Source organism: Leuciscus leuciscus, assembly GCF_965113295.1.
Source record: "Leuciscus leuciscus genome assembly, chromosome: 9".
Classification (NCBI taxonomy): domain Eukaryota; kingdom Metazoa; phylum Chordata; class Actinopteri; order Cypriniformes; family Leuciscidae; genus Leuciscus; species Leuciscus leuciscus.
Genome location: NC_138733.1, coordinates 5,168,011 through 5,189,919, shown reverse-complemented (window position 1 = coordinate 5,189,919; position 21,909 = coordinate 5,168,011). Strand labels below are relative to the sequence as shown.

General features: G+C 42.5%; 1 protein-coding gene and 1 long non-coding RNA gene across 3 annotated transcripts in view; both read right to left on the bottom strand.

Moving 5' to 3' along the window:
* clcn2b (chloride channel, voltage-sensitive 2b) overlaps window positions 1-21,909 on the bottom strand; it is an 82,133-nt gene that overhangs the window by 31,282 nt on the left and 28,942 nt on the right. The window contains exons 3-12 of one of the 2 annotated variants that reach the window (XM_082179970.1): window positions 12,605-12,736; window positions 11,182-11,310; window positions 10,967-11,100; window positions 10,736-10,813; window positions 7,325-7,403; window positions 6,046-6,171; window positions 5,088-5,172; window positions 3,918-4,019; window positions 2,953-3,037; window positions 1,832-1,987 (exon numbers count right to left, since the gene is read on the bottom strand). In XM_082179970.1, the coding sequence (XP_082036096.1) occupies window positions 1,832-1,987; window positions 2,953-3,037; window positions 3,918-4,019; window positions 5,088-5,172; window positions 6,046-6,171; window positions 7,325-7,403; window positions 10,736-10,813; window positions 10,967-11,100; window positions 11,182-11,310; window positions 12,605-12,736 (1,106 nt within the window). The remainder of the gene's footprint in view (window positions 1-1,831; window positions 1,988-2,952; window positions 3,038-3,917; window positions 4,020-5,087; window positions 5,173-6,045; window positions 6,172-7,324; window positions 7,404-10,735; window positions 10,814-10,966; window positions 11,101-11,181; window positions 11,311-12,604; window positions 12,737-21,909) is intronic. The other variant, XM_082179971.1, reaches the window with a different exon arrangement.
* On the bottom strand, window positions 13,550-14,729 carry LOC309506542. The gene is made up of 2 exons (XR_014208852.1): window positions 14,612-14,729; window positions 13,550-14,483 (listed from the first exon to the last, which is right to left on the bottom strand). It is a non-coding gene; the product is annotated as an uncharacterized lncRNA (long non-coding RNA).

Here is a 21,909-nt window from a genome sequence, read left to right as displayed (position 1 = left end):
AGAAATCTGCTCTTCTCTGTCTCTCCACCTGCCGGCATTCCTATACACACACATTACATCTACTATACAGTAGATGCACTTTTCAAAAATATGAATCTTTTTATGTTTTTGAAAGAAGTCTCTTTCAATTCACATTTATTTGTATGGCGCTTTTCACAATACACATCGTTTCAAAGCAGCTTCACAGAAAATGCATGAGTCTTCTGCTCATCAAGACTGCATTTATTGCAAAATACAGTAAAAATGTAAATAAAATAACTAAAATAACTGTTTTCTATGTGAATATATAGTAAAGTGTAATTTATTCCTGTGACCAAAGCTGAATTTTCAGCATCATTACTCCAGTCTTCAGTGTCACATGATCCTTCAGAAATCAGTATAATATGATGATTTGATGCTCAAGAAACATTTATGATTATTATCAATGTTGAAAACAGTTGCGCTGCTTCATATTTTTGTGGAAACTGTGATGCATTTTATTTTTCCAGGATTCTTTGATGAATAAAAAGTTCAAAAGAACAGCATTTATTTGAAAATTAACATTATAAATGTCTTTACTGTCACTTTTGATCAATTTAATGCATCCTTGCTGAATGAAGCTTTTACTATATAAGTGAGGACATTTTGGTTTTTTAATTAATAGTTTTTTAATTACTGCTGTGTAACCCAAAGCTTAAACCTTCCCATAGAAAAACTTAGCATTTACAGAATTAGAAAAAAATCTATAATAAAAAAAGTGATATAATACTTATAAATCGTACTTCCAAAGGGAGGTTTTGTCAGATGTATCTCTCTTCTGGGAACAAATCTGCCCCAAACTTTAACCAAGTAGTTCTAGATTAAACCGCACAGGTTAAGTCAAAGGTTCAGCTAAAGGACACACAGGGCACTCGTCCCCATGGCAACGCTGACGACATCACTTCCTGTGCCGTGACAGGTTTCGACTGGGTTTCTGATGAGGTTGCCAGGGTGACACACTCACGCAGGTAGCGAGCGATGCAAGTCTTCACAAACACACACACACACACACTCTTGCTTTCCTCAGCCAGTGACTTCTACAGCTGGGAGGATAGAGCGGCTTTTGTTTGGTTTTTTGTTGGGTATTGAAATCTCCTTTCGCTCAAATCAGTGTAAACAAACCCTCTATAGACCTTATCCGCCAGAGAAACAATCTTTAGAATTTTATCTTTGAACTTCTGTTTTTCTATGGCATCGCTGTCTAAGAGTAAATAGCTGGTGAAGTGGATTTACTGTAGACTTAATGAAAGTTATCATGAGCACTGTAATGTCTGAAGCGGATGTCATAAGTGTCAGTAGACCGGGAAGATTTTAAAACGAGCGGTTCATTCATAAATCCGTAAGATCTTCCCTTCATGCTGTGGAAATACAGACCGGAGGACAGAACACAACGAGCGCGGCGCTGAAAAGGGGCGGAGCTACAGAAGGTCTATGTAAATGACCTCTGCTGTGATTGGCTAACTTACTACACATTATCATTCTTCAGGGCGGATGAAGCTGCGAAATACTGAATAGCGATTGATATGTAAATGTGGGCGGTCATATGTTAATGAGCTCATGTATTATTCGAGTGTCAATAAATGTTCTGGAAGGGAAGCCACGCCTCCTCCAAATCCCTGCCAGAGCAGAGTCTGCAAAGTGTTAAATTACCTCAGGCCTCAAAACACATGACATTACAACAATAATCAACGCAAACAACTTATAAAAACTGAAAAAGAGATCAGGATGTGAAGAGAGATTTAACCAGTATAACAAAAAGTGTTTATGAAACATAATCAAAAACAAGTGTTTAGGTGTGTGTGTGATTATTTACCTTCATAACGATGAAGATGACGAGGATCACGAAGACATTAGCCTGCGGATGTTTCCAGGCGGTCGAGTGACTGTCATAACTAAAGTCTTCTGTGATTCCTTGCTTTGTCCAAGTGCGATTGTCAAAAAATGAAACCAGGGTGTCCTTTTGTGTAAGCTGTAAAGAAAATGTTATTAACAGGAGCTTCAGTACTCACTTTCTTAACTTAAGCATAAACCTCACCATATTACAGTTAGTTTTATGCTTACATTTTTTTTTTATGCTAATGAGGTATACAAGTTTAAAAAAACTTGTTTGTGGGTTGATGAAAAACGTATAAATAATTAAATCATTTCAAAATAAAACACTTACTAAAAAAAAGAAATATTCACATGCTACCATGAACATGCTAATGTGTTAATATATTGAAACTTAACTTCAGTGGGTAAGTAAACACGTAAGGTCAAAGGAGTTAAAATACAAAATCCCTGTTTTTAATGTTGTTTTTTTAAGTAAACATTCTTGGTAACACTTCACAATAACATTAGTTAACATGAACAACTTCTACAGCACTTATTAATCGTCATTACTGTTAATCTTAAGATGAAAAGTTGTATCTGTTAACATTAATGCACTGTGAACTAAAATGAACATGACTTTTTTTACAAGCATTAATAAAGGTTAATAAATGCTGTAAGAATGTATTGTTCATTGTTAGTTAATGCAATGTTAACAAATGAAACCTTATTATAAAGTGCAACCACTTCCTTTCCAGAGATGTTCAGGTATTGTACAATAAAACTAGATGAAAAACTGATTGAGAAATGGATTATGTGAAGTGTTGTACGAGAGCGCAGTCATACGCTGCTAATGGTATATTTTATTGCCTCATTTTGTATTAAAATTATGTTTTATATAAGTGTGTGTGTGTGTGTGAGAGTGATAAAGAGTGAGAGATGATGCCTTATTCTGTATTTTATCGAGTGTGTATGTTGTTAAGAATGATTAATGAACGCCTCATGTTTCTCTCAACTGTCTCATTAAGATTATTAACTGGATGGATTTAACAGCCTGAGGAACAAACACATGTTGTGTAGTGTGTGTGTGTGTGTGTGTGTGTGTGTGTGTGTGTGTGTGTGTACCTGTCCGGCCATGAACTGCCCAAAGCCCGGCGGGAAAGTGAGTGTTGAGATCAGTAGCGTGACCAGCGCGGGATACAACAGACGCCTGCACACAACACACACACACACTTGTGATATTATACTTGTGAATAGACCTATATCTGTTAATACACCTTCACCTTCTAATTTGATTGCTTTCAGAAAGCTTTGGGGATTTTTACAAGTGCCCATATTATGCTATGTCTCATACAATACGTTTACATGCATCCAAGGTCAGAAACACTTTCATTTTCTCATAATATCCATTTCAGCATCAGCTCTTTTCTCTCAGTGTCTGAAACGCTTCGTTTGAAGATTCAGTCTCTCTAAACCCCGCCTCTCTGAGAGCTGCTCTGCTCTGATTGGTCAGAAAGCAAACGCTCATTATCATATCTGAATCTCAGCTCTTGACACACAGTGATACGAACAGTGACGATGGCGTGGGTTTTACCGTATCAATCTGCAGAAAACAGCGTCTTCTCCACATAACACGAACCAAACTCTTCCAGTCTCAGATAAACTACAGTGTTTGAGGGCGGAGCTAAGAGACGCTGTTCAGCCAATCAAGACCACAGGCTGGCTTTATGCAAATTAGTTACAAACCTACGTATCTTCAGCTGGAAGTGAGACTGAATTACTGACGACTCGTTTCAGTTCAGAATCACTTCTTTCTTTTAGGAGACAAAAACTCCATTAATCTGATCCTTTGATCTTTAAAACTTTGCAGATATTTTACAGTCACAAACAGCTCCAGGTCATATCCAAAAAAGCATAATAGGAGCACTTCAAGATATATTTTTTTAAAGATATTTTATAACTAGTATGAAAATAACGCCGGTAAGAGGTTTAACTCCACTATCAGTTCAAAAGCATCACAGGATGTATATTTTCAGATAATCGGCCCTCACAATTATAGAGAAACAAGTAGAAACACAGGGAACACTCACTTCTTCATGAGGAACTTGTTAATAGTTTTCTGTTTTCGCATAAACTGAACAATTAGCCTGTTCAAATAGACAAATAAGGCACCGCCAAACCCGCTGGCAATTCTGCAGAGAGAGAGAGAGAGAGAGAGAGAATTATGAGTGACATCATCCATATTCATTATTAATGGCATAAACATGCTCATGATTCATAATACAGTTCATTAGAAGATTGTGCTTTCATGAAATATCTGTTGGGTACAAAGTGTCTAAAACAGATGTGCATGAACAATCAGCAGGAGACATTTCTCCACGCTTTATAATATTACTAACTGCTTACTTGAAGAATTACTTCAATACTGCTTACTGAAACAAGGCTAACAAATGAAACCTTATTGTAAAGTGTTACCAAACATATTTACATAAATGAAAGCATTTAAGTTCGGTACTGGGCATCATAATAAACAGAGATACTATACGCTAGGACATTTCAAATAATTAAGGAAAGATACCAAACAGTCAATCACAGAGACATCCAATTAAATCTTTTATTTTCAGTCTCATTTAAAAATGAATCCGCAGTAAAATGAAGCGAACAAACAAACCGTGACGTGATCTGACTGGAGCGTCTTTAAAAATAAAGTTCATCACACTTTCTCAATGTGAGGATCACAGGGATGGCAATGCAAACACTGTGTGTTTCTGCAACTCTGCACTGCAAACGTCTTGTAATCCTCTACGGTTTATCCTGTGTTTGCGTCGCTCGCTCTTGGATTTACTACTACATGACATGCATGAATCGGTGGGCGGGGCTAAAGAGGTAATGATGTAGAAGTGGGCGTCGCTCTGATTCTGTAGAGGCGGTCTTTCGTCGCACTATGATGTAATAATGTGACAAAATTCAAAACGAGTCGTTTTCTGAGCAAAAAAAAGCTGTTTTTGGACTAACAATGAAGTTTTGAGTTCTGAACCTTACAGGATGTTCTTATAGTATGATATCCTCTTATTTGTAAAAAGATTAAGGAACATTTTATTTGATTGAACTTTTATCCGCTAACTTAGTTTGCCTGGTAAAATGTATTTGTTATTGTTTTTAAGGGCAGATATACTAAGAAAATTATTTTTGCCTTGTTAAGAGTTGGTACACAACAAATGCAAAGAAACAAGAAGAACAAAACAAGAGGTGGAACTGACCCAATCACAGCAAAGGCTGGAAGCTCTTGGAGGTCAAAGGGGAAGTCCAGCCTGAACCGAGTTTTGAAGAGAGCCGTGATCGTCTCTGAGAGAGAGAGAGAGAGAGAGAGAGAGAGAGAGAGGGAGAGGGAGAGAGGGAGAGAGAGAGAGGGAGAGAGAGAGAGAGGGAGAGAGGGAGAGAGGGAGAGAGAGAGAGAGAGAGAGAGAGAGAGAGAGAGAGAGAGAGAGAGAGAGAGAGAGATATGATTCCTTTAACACTCAAAATATACAGTACAAGTACATTAAAATGCCCCTATTATGCTTTTTGGGATATGATCTTTCATGTACAGTAGTGTGTAATAGAGCTATTTGTAAATGTAAAAGATCTGCAAAGGTCAAAGTGCAGATGAATGGAGTTTTTGTCTCCTAAAAGAAAGAAGTGATTCTGAACTGAAACGAGTCGTCAGTAATTCAGTCTCACTTCCAGCTGAAGATACGTAGGTTTGTAACTAATTAGCATAATGCCAGCCTGTGGTCTTGATTGGCTGAACAGCGTCTCTTAGCTCCGCCCTCAAACACTGTAGTTTATCTGAGACTGGAAGAGTTTGGTTCGTGTTGTTCATGTGGAGAAGACGCTGTTTTCTGCAGATTGATGCGGTAAAACCCACGCCATCGTCACTGTTCGTATCACTGTGTGTCAAGAGCTGAGATTCAGATATGATCATGAGCGTTTGCTTTCTGACCAATCAGAGCAGAGCAGCTCTCAGAGAGGCGGGGTTTAGAAAGACTGAATCTTCAAACGAAGCGTTTCAGACACTGAGAGAAAAGAGCTGATGCTGAAGTGGATATTATGAGAAAATTAAAGTGTTCTTGACCTTGGATGCATGTAAACTTATTGTAGGAGAAATCAAAACAAAACTAGCAATCTTTTAAATAGCATAACAGGGGCACTTTAAAACACACGCACACAAACACACACCTTCATCTCTGTTCCACACTGCCAGAACTCTGAAGATAAAGGCACTAAACGTGGCAGCAAAGAATCCACGCCAGTAGTTTCGTACGGCGAAAAACGTGGAGGTGACCTCAATGCTGAATAACACACCTGAAACACACACACACACACACACACAGAGTTATTGTCTTGTCTAGATTTTCTAAAGAAAAATACCTTCAAATTACCAGTAAATACTCAAAAATAACATTGTGTCCCCAACTTAATATGTACAGTTAATATGCAATTTTGGAAACATTATTTAGTCGTTATTTGAATGTTTTTACTTTGTGGGCACCAGGGTTTTGTGCCATTCATAACTGAATCAATTATTTAATTTGAGTGTAATTAAGTGGAGTTAAAATGCAATTCAAAAGAAATTTCCAGTATGTACAGTACATTAAGAACATTTCCCAGAATACTTTCATTTCCTACAACATTTGTCTTAAAAATTGAGCAAAAGGAGCCGTGCTTTAAAGGAGAACTCGGTAACTCTAGCGAACTCTTGTCACTTCTTCGCTGATTTTCCCCACGAGCTCCCCCTACAGCTGTGGGGGGCGTATATTTCACAACACGGTCGTAAAAAACTCACTTGCGGCGGCCTCCTCCCCCTCTCTACCGCTGCTCATGTGCGTTTGTTTTGATCGGAGAAAGCCAACTGTATCGCGTGGAGCTATGTCTACCGAGGTGGGTCATCTGGTAATACATCATACATGCGTGTGTGTTTATGTCGAATTGCCGTAAAGCAATTTGTGTTTCGCGCTCGTTCTCGTTCTAGTTCTCGCTTCTCACGAGACTTCCAATTTCTAACTTGCCGGGACGGTAGTGTTGCAAGTTGCAAGGTTGGTTTTCCGCCTGGGAACGCTGGGGGGAGCGGGGAAAGTCACCAATATCACCAGAACAGGTTGTTTAACCATCCAAATGATTTCTAGACAGTTTTATTAAGTTAAAAAAGTTACCAAGTTCTCCTTTAACAGATCTGACAGACAGATGGTCACAATGAAGTTTGTTTTGACCTCATATTTTTTCTTTTATTTTTTGTGCAAACAACTTAATTAACATAAGTAATATTGAAATAATAAAAAAGAATCTGTCATGAGCCCTTTAAATTATTTTGATGGCTGTTTATTGTTTTGACAGTATTGAACTTAGTTTAGAGAAATATTGAAAATAAGGCAATTAATAATTTCTTAAATTTAGCATAAACATGCTGGGTACATTAACACAAGGTTTTGTTATTTGATCCCAAATCCCTAGTTTTCACCTCCAATAGGAGCAGCGAAGCAGCATCCGACCCCGACAGCACAGGCAGCCGCAAGCATCTCGATGTTTCTGGACTCGTTCTGTTCAACACACACACACACACACAACAGAACATTTCAAATACGACAACAGACTACTTGACCTCTTTTGTTCAACACACACACACGACAACCCAAAAACAGAAGTACATACACACCAGCACAATCCAGGACCGTTCAATACACCAACACAATCAAACACAGTAAAACAATCTAATTAAAAAAAACTCACAATTTATAGAACACACACAATCTATCACACTATCTACAAACAGATACACACACATAGACACACACCTGTATTTGGTAAATCTATTCAGAGATGATATCGCTGTAAGTTTTATCCTCACAAAAGGAAAACTTCATCAAGAGAAATGCAGAAATACATACATTTTAGATTGATTTCCATATAACAGACACACACACACACACACACACACACGCACAGACAGACACACACACGCACACACACAGACACACACACGCACACACACAGACACACACACAGACATAAAAATATAAATAACAAACAACATATAATTTTGACTTTGGTGCGTCTGTTTAACATCTGTTCAAAATCGTCCAATTAGAAACTGATTATTCTCTAAGAATTGTGGTTATTTTTACCGGCATTATTCACATACCCCTATGTATAGCACAAATAACACAGTCGGTGTGTTACTGGCCACAGTTTTTATCCACTTACGTCAAATGCAAAACACATTTCTATGGACGTATCGGATTTTATGATGGTGACGTGCCTAAAAACGGCTTTATTTCGATGCTTTCCCATATTAATATACTGTGTTATATTCATGTCGCGCAACGTTGTCAACAGCTCTGTTTCTTCAGCACCAAAAAACCCAATGCCTTCTTTACTGCTATGTTAATGAATTTGCGCATGAAAACGTCATCTGTGTTCGTCACACGCACATGCACACTTTAGTCAGAGTGGAACAGATGCCATTAAAGTGTTTACATGCCTGTTTATGACCATTTCAATCGGCATACGCCACATATTGAGGTTAATGAGGTTAATTGAATAAATTTGATCTATCAATTGTTTTTACATGAGGTAAAGTTTAATTGCAACATTGCCTACATTTTATTATAATTGCATTATGAGGGTGCATGTAAGTGTAATCATTGTTAGTCAAAGTCTTGCACCAAAATAGTTGCAATTAAGTTTTTATGCTGATTTTTTGTTTTTTCATTTGATTTTCTTTATTGTAATGCTGGATTTATTTACAGTTAAAAACCCTTTACTGCAATGTTTTTATTTATTCTACATATTTATTCACAATAAAAAACAGCATTCAAATTTTGAATGCAATATTTAAAAAATAATTATCTGAAACATTTTGAGATAAAATAAATTGCTCTAATGGTTGTATTGATCTTAGAAATATTTCTAATTAGAACACCATTCACACTAATGAATTAAACAGGAGCCAAATGTTAAATTCTAAATGTATTTTAGAATTTAAGGCATAAACCTGGTGGGTACATCCGTACTTATTGTGTAAATACACGTTTTTGCATTGTACTTATTTAAAAATTCCTGCATGTAACTTAAAGCTGTGATTAATCTCTGTAATTACATCTATAATTACACTGTTGTCCCTTAACCCACCCAAAACCTCTTCACACCACCACACCTGTCCCTAACCTTACCCACAGGGCCTACAATTAACACTCGGCAAGCGCCAAATGGAAGTAAAAACGTTGGCACGGATATGAAACGTGTCAATCACCAGTTGGCCGGTAATTCTAACAATGCAATGTTGTGAGAACATGAACGTACACAAACGTGAACGACGTTCGGGACAGTTGACAGGCCAGTGTTAACGAGATCATCACAAGAGTTTAAGCCTTGCTAATTTAAATATTCAAGCGCAAGATGCAAAAGGGAACTACTTTCATTACTCGCACGCTGTGTGGAAAGTTTAGAAGCATTTGTTCAGAAAGCTGCATCTACTGAATACTGAATTGAGCTCTCTTTCATTTCTTCTTGCACTTGAACATTAGCCTGGTAATACCAAACTCTGCTACTTCGCTTTGCTTCGTAGACAGAGTCTGGAATGGCATAATAGAGAAGTGTTTTCTCTCTCGCGGGGGGGCGCTTGACTGAAGTTTAAAATCATTGGTTACCCGTAAGCCAATCACATAACGTTTGGTTATGGTGTGTGTTATGCGCATGCTCAGCCGCATCTAACTTCTACTGTAAACACATGTATGATGCGAAAACAAAAACCATCGAGCGAAATACCGGAGTGAACATGGCTGTGAACGACTTTTGCAGATTATGTGAAGTAAATCTATGCATCCACGGTACAATCAGCGTCTACGTCACGGCTCTCAGCCCGCCCTCTGTTCGTTGATTGGCCCGGCTGTTTTCAGGCCGGAGGAAAACGGAAAGCTATGACGCTGTCTCAGACTGAGTACAGAAGCGAAATGAAATTGAGCGGAAGTACGAAGTCTGACGTAGTCAGGCTACTTGAACATACAAATTCACAACAAATATGCCAAAAATGCCCGTCTCGGCAAGCATCCTTGTAAACATAGTCGGTTATGGCTTAAGTGAACATAAACAGTTATGAAATAAAACACGTGTAACAGTATATTGGATCCGTGCATTAGGTCGTAAAGTTACAGCTGCCTAATATTCTAATATTATACTAATTATACTATATATTATACTATACTAATAATGTCTATGTTTTTAATGTTAATAAAGCAACAAAGGACAAAGAAAATCACTCACTGCTCTTGACTGAATAACTTTTGCAGCTTTAATAAGGATTAATCTATGTTTAATTTATACAGTGAAGACTATCCAGTGTTATTTTACATTTGATTACTTTATTCAATACGTCTACCTGAAAACTACTGTTACTTGTCTTTAATAATATTTGAAATTTATATTATTTAGGCTAGTAGTTTTAGCTGTGGTACTGAAATTTGAATATAGAATTCAGAATTTTCACTGGTATCTACAATTTTGGTGTCATAACTGCCTGTTTTTGCAAAAACAGTTTCATGGCTGGAAAAATAATAATTTATGGCTGGCTGGTAAATTTTCTTAAGTCATCGGCCACTGGCAGATGTGGCAAAAAGTTAGTTTTAGGCCCTGCTTACCCATAATCCACCTCAATAGCAGCACAAGTGTTCTGCAATACTACATTAGCTCAATAAGTACATTGAACCTAACCATTATTATTGGTTTTTTTTAAAGACTAATAAAAAAGTGGGACCATTACTTTACTTTGGTACAAAATATGACCCAAGATCTTCACCCATTTATGTGTACTGCATTTAGTACTATTAGAGGAGTTTGCTTAAAATTGGAAGCTATGAAACTTTGTTGTAATTACCTCATAAATTCCACCAAAGAAAGACATGAATTTGCAGAGAAGAGCAGCACACAAACTGGCAATGTGCACAAATGGACCCTACAGGATAGAAAACACACACACATAAGGCTTGTGATGAACCTAAAACAAAGCAGGAACACTTTAAAGACGCTACAACCACACTGAGGGCAGGCACATTAGATCTCGAGCTAAAAACACATTCTCTGTATATCTGAATCTGTGTATGTTCACCTCCTTTCCCAGAGGCAAACCACTGCCCAGTGCACAGGTCAGTCCAACCACTTTAGCCACGAACGTTTTCAACGTGAGATACTCCTTCAGCACAACTCCTCTGAGAATCGTCTTCATTTCAGGAATACCAGACCCTGATTGAGAGACAAAACGCTGAATTATGAAGAAGAAGAACAGAAACCTCTTATGAGTGTGTGAATGTAAGTGTGTCTCACCGGCGGCCTGAGGTGCTACTATGTGTGTGAAGCCTGCAGAGAAACTGATGAGAACCACAGGATACGTGACCCAAGCCAAATACTGCAGGATGACGTTACTGTCCAGACCACCGTACATCCACTTCTGAGCTGTAGAAAGCAGAACACACAAGTAAAACTTACAGTAAACTTTAAATTAGATAAATGACAACGTATCTACACTGCAAACGTCTAAACTTCTTGTTCAGTCACTTTGTCTTGTTGTTTTCCATTGAAAACATTCTTAAATCAAGGTTCATTTACTTGAAGCAAGATGACGTAGATATACATTTTTGTTTTCTGAAAAAAGTAATTAAAATGAAGTGAGTTTGTGCTTAAAACAAGAAAGCAATTAAGGAGCAAAATGATGAGCAAACATCAGCAGTGAGCATCAGACCAACTGTGAAAAGTAAAAGGCATTTGGAGATGATTTTAAGCAGAATGGTTGAAAAACCATAAACACAATAACTTTCAATGTAACATAATTGCGCATTACTTTTGACCAATAGGTGGCGCTAACACCAAATTGATTTGGTGTGGTCAGTGTTGGGTGACAATTACACACACCAATTTTGGTGTCAATTTGCCAAGTTCTTGCAGAGATACGGCCTCAGATGCAGTTTGGCATCATGCCATCAAATTCGTTAATGCGGTAAATGAAAACAGTTTTGTCTTTTGACATGAAATCCATAACTTTCTGCCAGCACAGTCAAGAGTCAGATCCAGAGTCGAGTCGAATCTGGTCTAAGAGGAGTTTGAAAAAGTAGGAATTCAATTGAATCAAAATGGCAGACAGGAAGTTTGGCCATATATGGCATATTTGGTATTAATGTTCTCGGCATGATCCAAGGGATCTATCAAGACAACAGGCTAAACTAATCAAAAGCAATTAAAATTGTATTATAATTTTTGACCACACTGCCTCAAACTTTGAGTACCTTCAGATCATTGCGTCGAAGACACATACCGAGTTTCATGACGGTAAACGCCAATGCATTCATATAATATAGCATTTCATGACAAAAAGACGCAAAAAGACGCCCAAAATGGCCGAAAATTGGGTATTGTTCGACTCGGCATGCCACATCAAATGTAAAGAGTCTTCTGAACAATTTGGCCAAAAAATTGCCCTTTTTCATATTTCCTGACCAATAGGTGGCACTGTGCCGAAACTGTGCGGGTATCTTCAAGTCAAGAAATTATTTTGCTTGGATCGCAACTTTGGATAGTTGGTGTTGCTAGAGGGATTGAGTTAGAGACTCCAAAACTGCTGTTGTTAATGTTCAGACTGCCCTCTATTAGTGGCTCTATCAGTGTTCACTAAAACAATCACACAGCAACTGACAAAAACAGACACAGCCAAATATTATGTGGCAATTCCAGACATCTTCACACACACACTCACCTTGTAATAAGAGGGCGATGCAGAAATCCATAACAAAGCTGACCAGCGCCATGACGAGTCCCAGCAAGATGAGGAAGATCCAGTCCTCGCCGACCCGCAACATGAAGAACCGCTGGCAGTGCACTGCACAGACTCCACAGGGAAACACTACATTACCCACAATGCATCAGTGCACACCTGGAAAACTCCAGAAACAAGAACTAACTGCACTACCCACAATTCCCAAAGCAGAGCAAGGTGTCAAAGTGATTCCATCCACTTATGATTATGCGAATTTTGGGATATTGCATAAAAAAAAACGATGGATGGAAAAGCCAAGATGTGCATAAATTCTAAAACATGCACTCAATTGATAATACTTTATTATCCGATAAGACAACTTGCGCATAAACTACGATGGAAAAACATTTACCGAATAAATCCTTCTATGCGCAGCAAGAAACTCATGTGACTTTGCCTCAACAGAGGATGTGATTGGATAACTGGAGTAACCAGCGCACCAATAGCATCGCAGCATCTCAAATGTTGGTTTGGTGTTTCTGAAACGCCGGAGTCAAAGTCTGTGATCAGAATGATTTGGTTTAATTCCCTCCAGAAGCGTCTCACACGACTGCATTCCCGAACACCAGCATCCGAACGCGTTTCGTCTGACGCTCCGAGACAAACTAATTCATGATGGAAGAAAAACGTCCCCGTTTGCAGCAGCTTCCATTTTTATTTCTGATATTTTGCGCCAATTTCCCAGGAAGTGATGATTTTGTTCTCTTGAACACCTGGGATGGAAACTCTGCTTAATTCGCAAATGTTTTATGCCATATTCCAATTTTGCGCATAAGTTAAATTCCAAACTTTAGATGGAAATATATGAACACCTCAAAGAAACAAGCTAAAGTCAAACAAAAATGTGCACAATGAAAACATGCTTTGATTAGACTTTTCTGCCACTAGTATTTTTTTTTATTATTATTTATACAATATTTAATCTTTTTCTACTAAGAGAAACAACTTTCCCTAGATGGCCTTTCATTATGGTAACTCAGGCCCTGTTTACATCAATATTAAGATGCGTTGTGGTCGATCGGATCACAAGAAGACGAGAGAGACACATTCCCGTTCACACCTGGTGTTTTAATCCGTCTCTTTTGTCCACTTTCACCCACTTCTGTCCTGATTTCTTCGAGTGGAGGGTCTATGAACGGGTAAATGTTTGGGTTTCTTAAGATCTTTCGATCTAATGTACAAAATAAGCTCTTGAATTTACATATGAACACGACCGGAGACGACTGAGAAACACACTGAGAACATCAGCTTTAGTTTCTGCTCTGACACACACGAGATCAGCCGAACACTGTGAGTGTGTGTTAGACATCAGGAATGATGAGAGAACATTGTGATTGATACGTTCTTCCTCTTCAAACCAAACTTGTGTCTCCAGTCAACAGTTTAAACCCCATCTGACTCGAGCTCTTCCCATAATGCTCGCGCGTTAGTTCAGTAGACCGACAGAAGACGGTGTTCAGTGGCTGTTTGAACACATTCGACCACATGAGCGTTTACACACTACGAAACATCTGGTCGAATGTGTTTTCGTCTTCCTGTGGAAAGTGGACGAGCTCTAAACCTTTTAGACCCATTACACCTGTATTTAGCCTCGTCTACTTGTGATCCGATCGAACAAAACACAAACAGGGGCTTAAATGTTATCCTTCCATCAGTGTTTACACTAAACTACCTTTCAGCTGTAAAACATCTAATCAAAACAATGACTCACAACTCAAACAAGCACACGATGTTAATGCACTGTTAGATGATTGGTTTGAGTAAGTCAGGAGTGTAAGTTCATATTCTGGACTAGATCTGGTATGATTTTGAGCTACAACTTTATTATATTTCAGTATAACTTGAGTAATACGTTGGTTCTCCGTAATGTAGTCAAACACACACACTACACACAGAATAAAGCAGTTATAAGAGCATTTCGCCAAACTAAAGGGTTGTGAAAACCACATAATTCTCATTATGAATCTCATTAAATTAACTTGCACCAATGAATATATCGCTTTATGTGAGTGTACCGTATGTATGCAATATGCAGGAAAACTTTAAAAGTCGCCCTGTGGTGTAAATCCAGCTTTTAATGTTGTCTATGTGGTGTATATTAATATGCTTTAAGACAAACCGTGTGTAAATTCATAAGTCGACAGCATTGCTGAGTATTTTCTCCTTAAAACTGCAGTGAACCAAAGACAGTCTCAAACACACGCTTTGAAATCGCTGGTGTTTCTGACGTCACAAACTACCTTGTAACCAATCAGATCAACGTGTGATCGTCAACCAGTGGATCTCTGAGCTGAGTGAGTGGAGGCGGGGCTCATTTGCATATTCATAGACCCGCAAATACTAAATGAGGCAAGAGTGTCGAGTTACATTCAAGATATTTTAAAGGCATGAAGAAATTTTTTTCAAGGAAAAAACGTTTAAATATGTAATTTTGGTGATCAAAAATGAGTTTTAAGGGATAAAATGATTGACTACAGAGGGACTTTAAATAAAGAGCTGTGCAATAGTATAGTTACATTTTGCGACGATAAAAACAATCAAGCCATTGATATTTGCTATATAGTATACATATATATATATATATAAAATGTTATGCATACTTTATGTATGCAGATAAAGTTGCATATACAGCTGTACTTTAACTCTGCACTTTACATAGAGAGCTGGGCGATAATATAGTTACATTTTGCAGTGAAATAATAAAATCAGGTAGGTGTGTACGTTCTCGAGTGCAACTGCAGGAACGCGGTCCATTAAACTCAATAACAGTCATTTTGGAAACATTATTTCTTTATTCTTCTCATAAACAACAGGTCTGGGAAAGCATCTCTGTCACCCTCCACATTTACAGTTAAACACACGGATGCTGTTAGTATCCACGGCAACCTCGATAAGAGCCAATGATGACTCACCAAATGATGGACGAGAAGCAGTGAATGTGAACATGTTTGAGACGGTGGCGTGTGGGAGTGACGATGTGGACGCGTCTCAAACACACATAATGCTCTTATAATCACGTCTCCAGACGTCTCGATTCGCTTTGAAATGCAGACACCAACTTCAGACAAAAATGAGACATGAGGTGAACTCACTCTCACACGCTCACACGCTCGCTCACACACGCTCGCTCACACACGCTCACTCACACACGCTCACTCACACACGCTCACTCACACACGCTCACTCACACACGCTCACTCACACACGCTCACTCACACACGCTCACTCACACACGCTCACTCACACACGCTCACTCACACACGCTCACTCACACACTCGCTCACTCGAACACACACACACGCTCACTCGCACACACGCTCACTCACACACTCGCTCACTCGAACACACACACACGCTCACTCGCTCACTCGAACACACACACGCTCACTCACACGCTCGCTCAGTCGAACACACACACACGCTCACTCACTCGAACACACACACGCTCACTCACTCGAACACACACACACGCTCACTCACTCAAACACACACACACGCTCACTCACTCAAACACACACACACGCTCACTCACTCACACACACACGCTCACTCGCTCAAACACACACACACGCTCACTCACTCAAACACACACACACGCTCACTCACTCACACACACACGCTCACTCGCTCACTCGAACACACACACACTCACTCGCTCGCTCACACACACACACGCTCACTCACTCGAACACACACACTCGCTCTCACGCTCGCTCTCACGCTCGCTCTCACGCTCGCTCTCACGCTCGCTCTCACGCTCGCTCTCACGCTCGCTCTCACACACACACACACTCACACACACACTCACACACACACTCACACACACACTCACACACACACTCACACACACACTCACACACACACTCACACACACACTCACTCACACACTCACTCACACACTCACTCACACACTCACTCACACACTCACTCACTCACACACTCACTCACACACTCACTCACACACTCACTCACACACTCACTCACACACTCACTCACACACTCACTCACACACTCACTCACACACTCACTCACACACTCACTCACACACTCACTCACACACTCACTCACACACTCACTCACACACTCACTCACACACTCACTCACACACTCACTCACACACTCACTCCACTCACACACTCACTCACTCACACACTCACTCACTCACACACACACTCACACACTCACTCGAACACACACACGCTCACTCACACACTCGCTCACTCGAACACACACACACGCTCACTCACTCGAACACACACACACGCTCACTCACTCAAACAAACACACACACACGCTCACTCACTCGAACACACACACACGCTCACTCACTCGAACACACACACACTCACTCACTCACTCGCTCGCTCACTCAAACACACACTCGCTCACTCGAACACACACACACACACACGCTCACTCACTCGAACACACACACTCGCTCTCACGCTCGCTCTCACACTCACACACTCACTCACACACTCACTCACACACACACTCACACACACACACTCACACACACACACTCACACACTCACTCACACACACACTCACTCACACACTCACTCACACACTCACTCACACACTCACTCACACACTCACTCACACACTCACTCACACACTCACTCACACACTCACTCACACACTCACTCACACACTCACTCACACACTCACTCACACACTCACTCACACACTCACTCACACACACACTCACACACACACTCACACACTCACTCACACACTCACTCACACACTCACTCACACACTCACTCACACACTCACTCACACACTCACTCACACACTCACTCACACACTCACTCACACACTCACTCACACACTCACACACACACTCACTCACACACTCACTCACACACTCACTCACACACTCACTCACACACTCACTCACACACTCACTCACACACTCACTCACACACTCACACACTCACTCACTCGAACACACACACGCTCACTCACACGCTCGCTCACTCGAACACACACGCTCGCTCACTCACACGCTCGCTCACTCACACGCTCGCTCACTCGAACACACACACGCTCACACGCTCGCTCACTCGAACACACACACACGCTCACTCACACACTCGCTCACACACACGCTCACTCACTCGAACACACACACACGCTCACTCACTCGAACACACACACACGCTCACTCACACACTCGCTCACACACACACTCGCTCACTCGCTCACTCAAACACACACATGCTCACTCACACACTCGCTCACTCAAACACACACGCTCACTCACACACTCACTCACTCGAACACACTCACTCACTCGAACACACACACACGCTCACACACGCGCACGCGCTCGCTCTCGCGCTCGCGCTCGCTCTCGCGCTCGCTCTCGCGCTCGCTCTCGCGCTCGCTCTCGCGCTCGCTCTCGCGCTCGCTCTCGCGCTCGCTCTCGCGCTCGCTCTCGCGCTCACGCTCGCTCTCACGCTCGCTCTCACGCTCGCTCACTCGCACGCTCACTCGCACGCTCACTCGCTCGCTCACACACTCACTCACACACTCACTCACACACTCACTCACACACTCACTCACACACTCACTCACACACTCACTCACACACTCACTCACACACTCTCACACACTCACTCACACACTCACTCACACACTCACTCACACACTCACTCACACACTCACTCACACACTCACTCACACACTCACTCACACACTCACTCACACACACACTCACACACACACTCACACACACACTCACTCACACACTCACTCACTCACTCACTCACTCACTCACTCACTCACTCACTCACACACTCACTCACACACTCACTCACACACTCACTCACACACTCACACACTCACTCACACACTCACTCACACACTCACTCACACACTCACACACTCACACACTCACTCACACACTCACTCACACACTCACTCACACACTCACTCACACACTCACTCACACACTCACTCACACACTCTCACTCACACACTCTCACTCACACACTCTCACTCACACACTCTCACTCACACACTCTCACTCACACACTCTCACTCACACACTCTCACTCACACTCTCACTCACACACTCTCACTCACACACTCTCACTCACACACTCTCACTCACACACGCTCACTCACACACGCTCACTCACACACGCTCTCACACACGCTCACTCACACACGCTCACTCACACACGCTCACTCACACACTCGCTCACTCGAACACACACACACGCTCACTCGCACACACGCTCACTCACACACTCGCTCACTCGAACACACACACACGCTCACTCGAACACACACACGCTCACTCACACGCTCGCTCAGTCGAACACACACACACGCTCACTCACTCGAACACACACACGCTCACTCACTCGAACACACACACGCTCACTCACTCAAACACACACACACGCTCACTCACTCACACACACACGCTCACTCGCTCACTCGAACACACACACACTCACTCGCTCGCTCACACACACACACGCTCACTCACTCGAACACACACACTCGCTCTCACGCTCGCTCTCACGCTCGCTCTCACGCTCGCTCTCACGCTCGCTCTCACGCTCGCTCTCACGCTCGCTCTCACGCTCGCTCTCACGCTCGCTCTCACGCTCGCTCTCACGCTCGCTCTCACACACACACACACTCACACACACTCACACACACTCACACACACACTCACACACACACTCACACACACACTCACACACACACTCACACACACACTCACACACACACTCACACACACACTCACACACACACTCACACACACACTCACACACACACTCACACACAACACTCACACACACACTCACACACTCACACACACACTCACACACACACTCACACACACACTCACACACACACTCACACACACACTCACACACACTCACTCACACACTCACTCACACACTCACTCACACACTCACTCACACACTCACTCACACACTCACTCACACACTCACTCACACACTCACTCACACACTCACTCACACACTCACTCACACACTCACTCACTCACACACTCACTCACACACTCACTCACACACTCACTCACACACTCACTCACACACTCACTCACACACTCACTCACACACTCACTCACACACTCACTCACACACTCACTCACACACTCACTCCACTCACACACTCACTCACACACTCACTCGAACACACACACGCTCACTCACACACTCGCTCACTCGAACACACACACACGCTCACTCACTCGAACACACACACACGCTCACTCACTCAAACAAACACACACACACGCTCACTCACTCGAACACACACACACGCTCACTCACTCGAACACACACACACTCACTCACTCACTCGCTCGCTCACTCAAACACACACTCGCTCACTCGAACACACACACACACACACGCTCACTCACTCGAACACACACACTCGCTCTCACGCTCGCTCTCACACTCACACACTCACTCACACACTCACTCACTCACACACTCACACACACACACTCACACACACACACTCACACACACACACTCACACACACACACTCACACACACACTCACTCACACACTCACTCACACACTCACACACTCACTCACACACTCACTCACACACTCACACACTCACTCACACACTCACTCACACACTCACACACTCACTCACACACTCACTCACACACTCACTCACACACTCACTCACACACTCACTCACACACTCACTCACACACTCACTCACACACTCACTCACACACTCACTCACTCACACACTCACTCACACACACACTCACTCACACACTCACTCACACACTCACTCACACACTCACTCACACACTCACTCACACACTCACTCACACACTCACTCACACACTCACTCACACACTCACTCACACACACACTCACACACTCACTCACACACTCACTCACACACTCACTCACACACTCACTCACACACTCACTCACACACTCACTCACACACTCACTCACACTCACTCACACACTCACTCACACACTCACTCACACACTCACTCACACACTCACTCACACACTCACTCACACACTCACTCACTCACACACTCACTCACACACTCACTCACACACTCACTCACACACTCACTCACACACTCACTCACACACTCACACACTCACTCACTCGAACACACACACGCTCACTCACACGCTCGCTCACTCGAACACACACGCTCGCTCACTCACACGCTCGCTCACTCACACGCTCGCTCACTCACACGCTCGCTCACTCGAACACACACACGCTCACACGCTCGCTCACTCGAACACACACACACGCTCACTCACACACTCGCTCACACACACGCTCACTCACTCGAACACACACACACGCTCACTCACTCGAACACACACACACGCTCACTCACACACTCGCTCACACACACACTCGCTCACTCGCTCACTCAAACACACACATGCTCACTCACACACTCGCTCACTCAAACACACACGCTCACTCACACACTCACTCACTCACTCGAACACACACACACGCTCACACACGCGCACGCGCTCGCTCTCGCGCTCGCTCTCGCGCTCGCTCTCGCGCTCGCTCTCGCGCTCACGCTCACGCTCGCGCTCACGCTCGCTCTCACGCTCGCTCTCACGCTCGCTCACTCGCACGCTCACTCGCACGCTCACTCACACGCTCACTCACACACTCACTCACACACTCACTCACACACTCACTCACTCACACACTCACTCACACACTCACTCACACACTCACTCACCACACTCACTCACACACTCACTCACACACTCACTCACACACTCACTCACTCACACACTCACTCACTCACTCACTCACTCACTCACTCACTCACTCACACACTCACTCACACACTCACTCACACACTCACTCACACACTCACTCACACACTCACTCACACACTCACTCACACACTCACTCACACACTCACACACTCACTCACACACTCACTCACACACTCACACACTCACACACTCACTCACACACTCACTCACACACTCTCACTCACACACTCTCACTCACACACTCTCACTCACACACTCTCACTCACACACTCTCACTCACACACTCTCACCTCACACACTCTCACTCACACACTCTCACTCACACACTCTCACTCACACACTCTCACTCACACACTCACTCACACACTCACTCACACACTCACTCACACACTCACTCACACACTTACTCACACACTCACTCACACACTCACTCACACACTCAC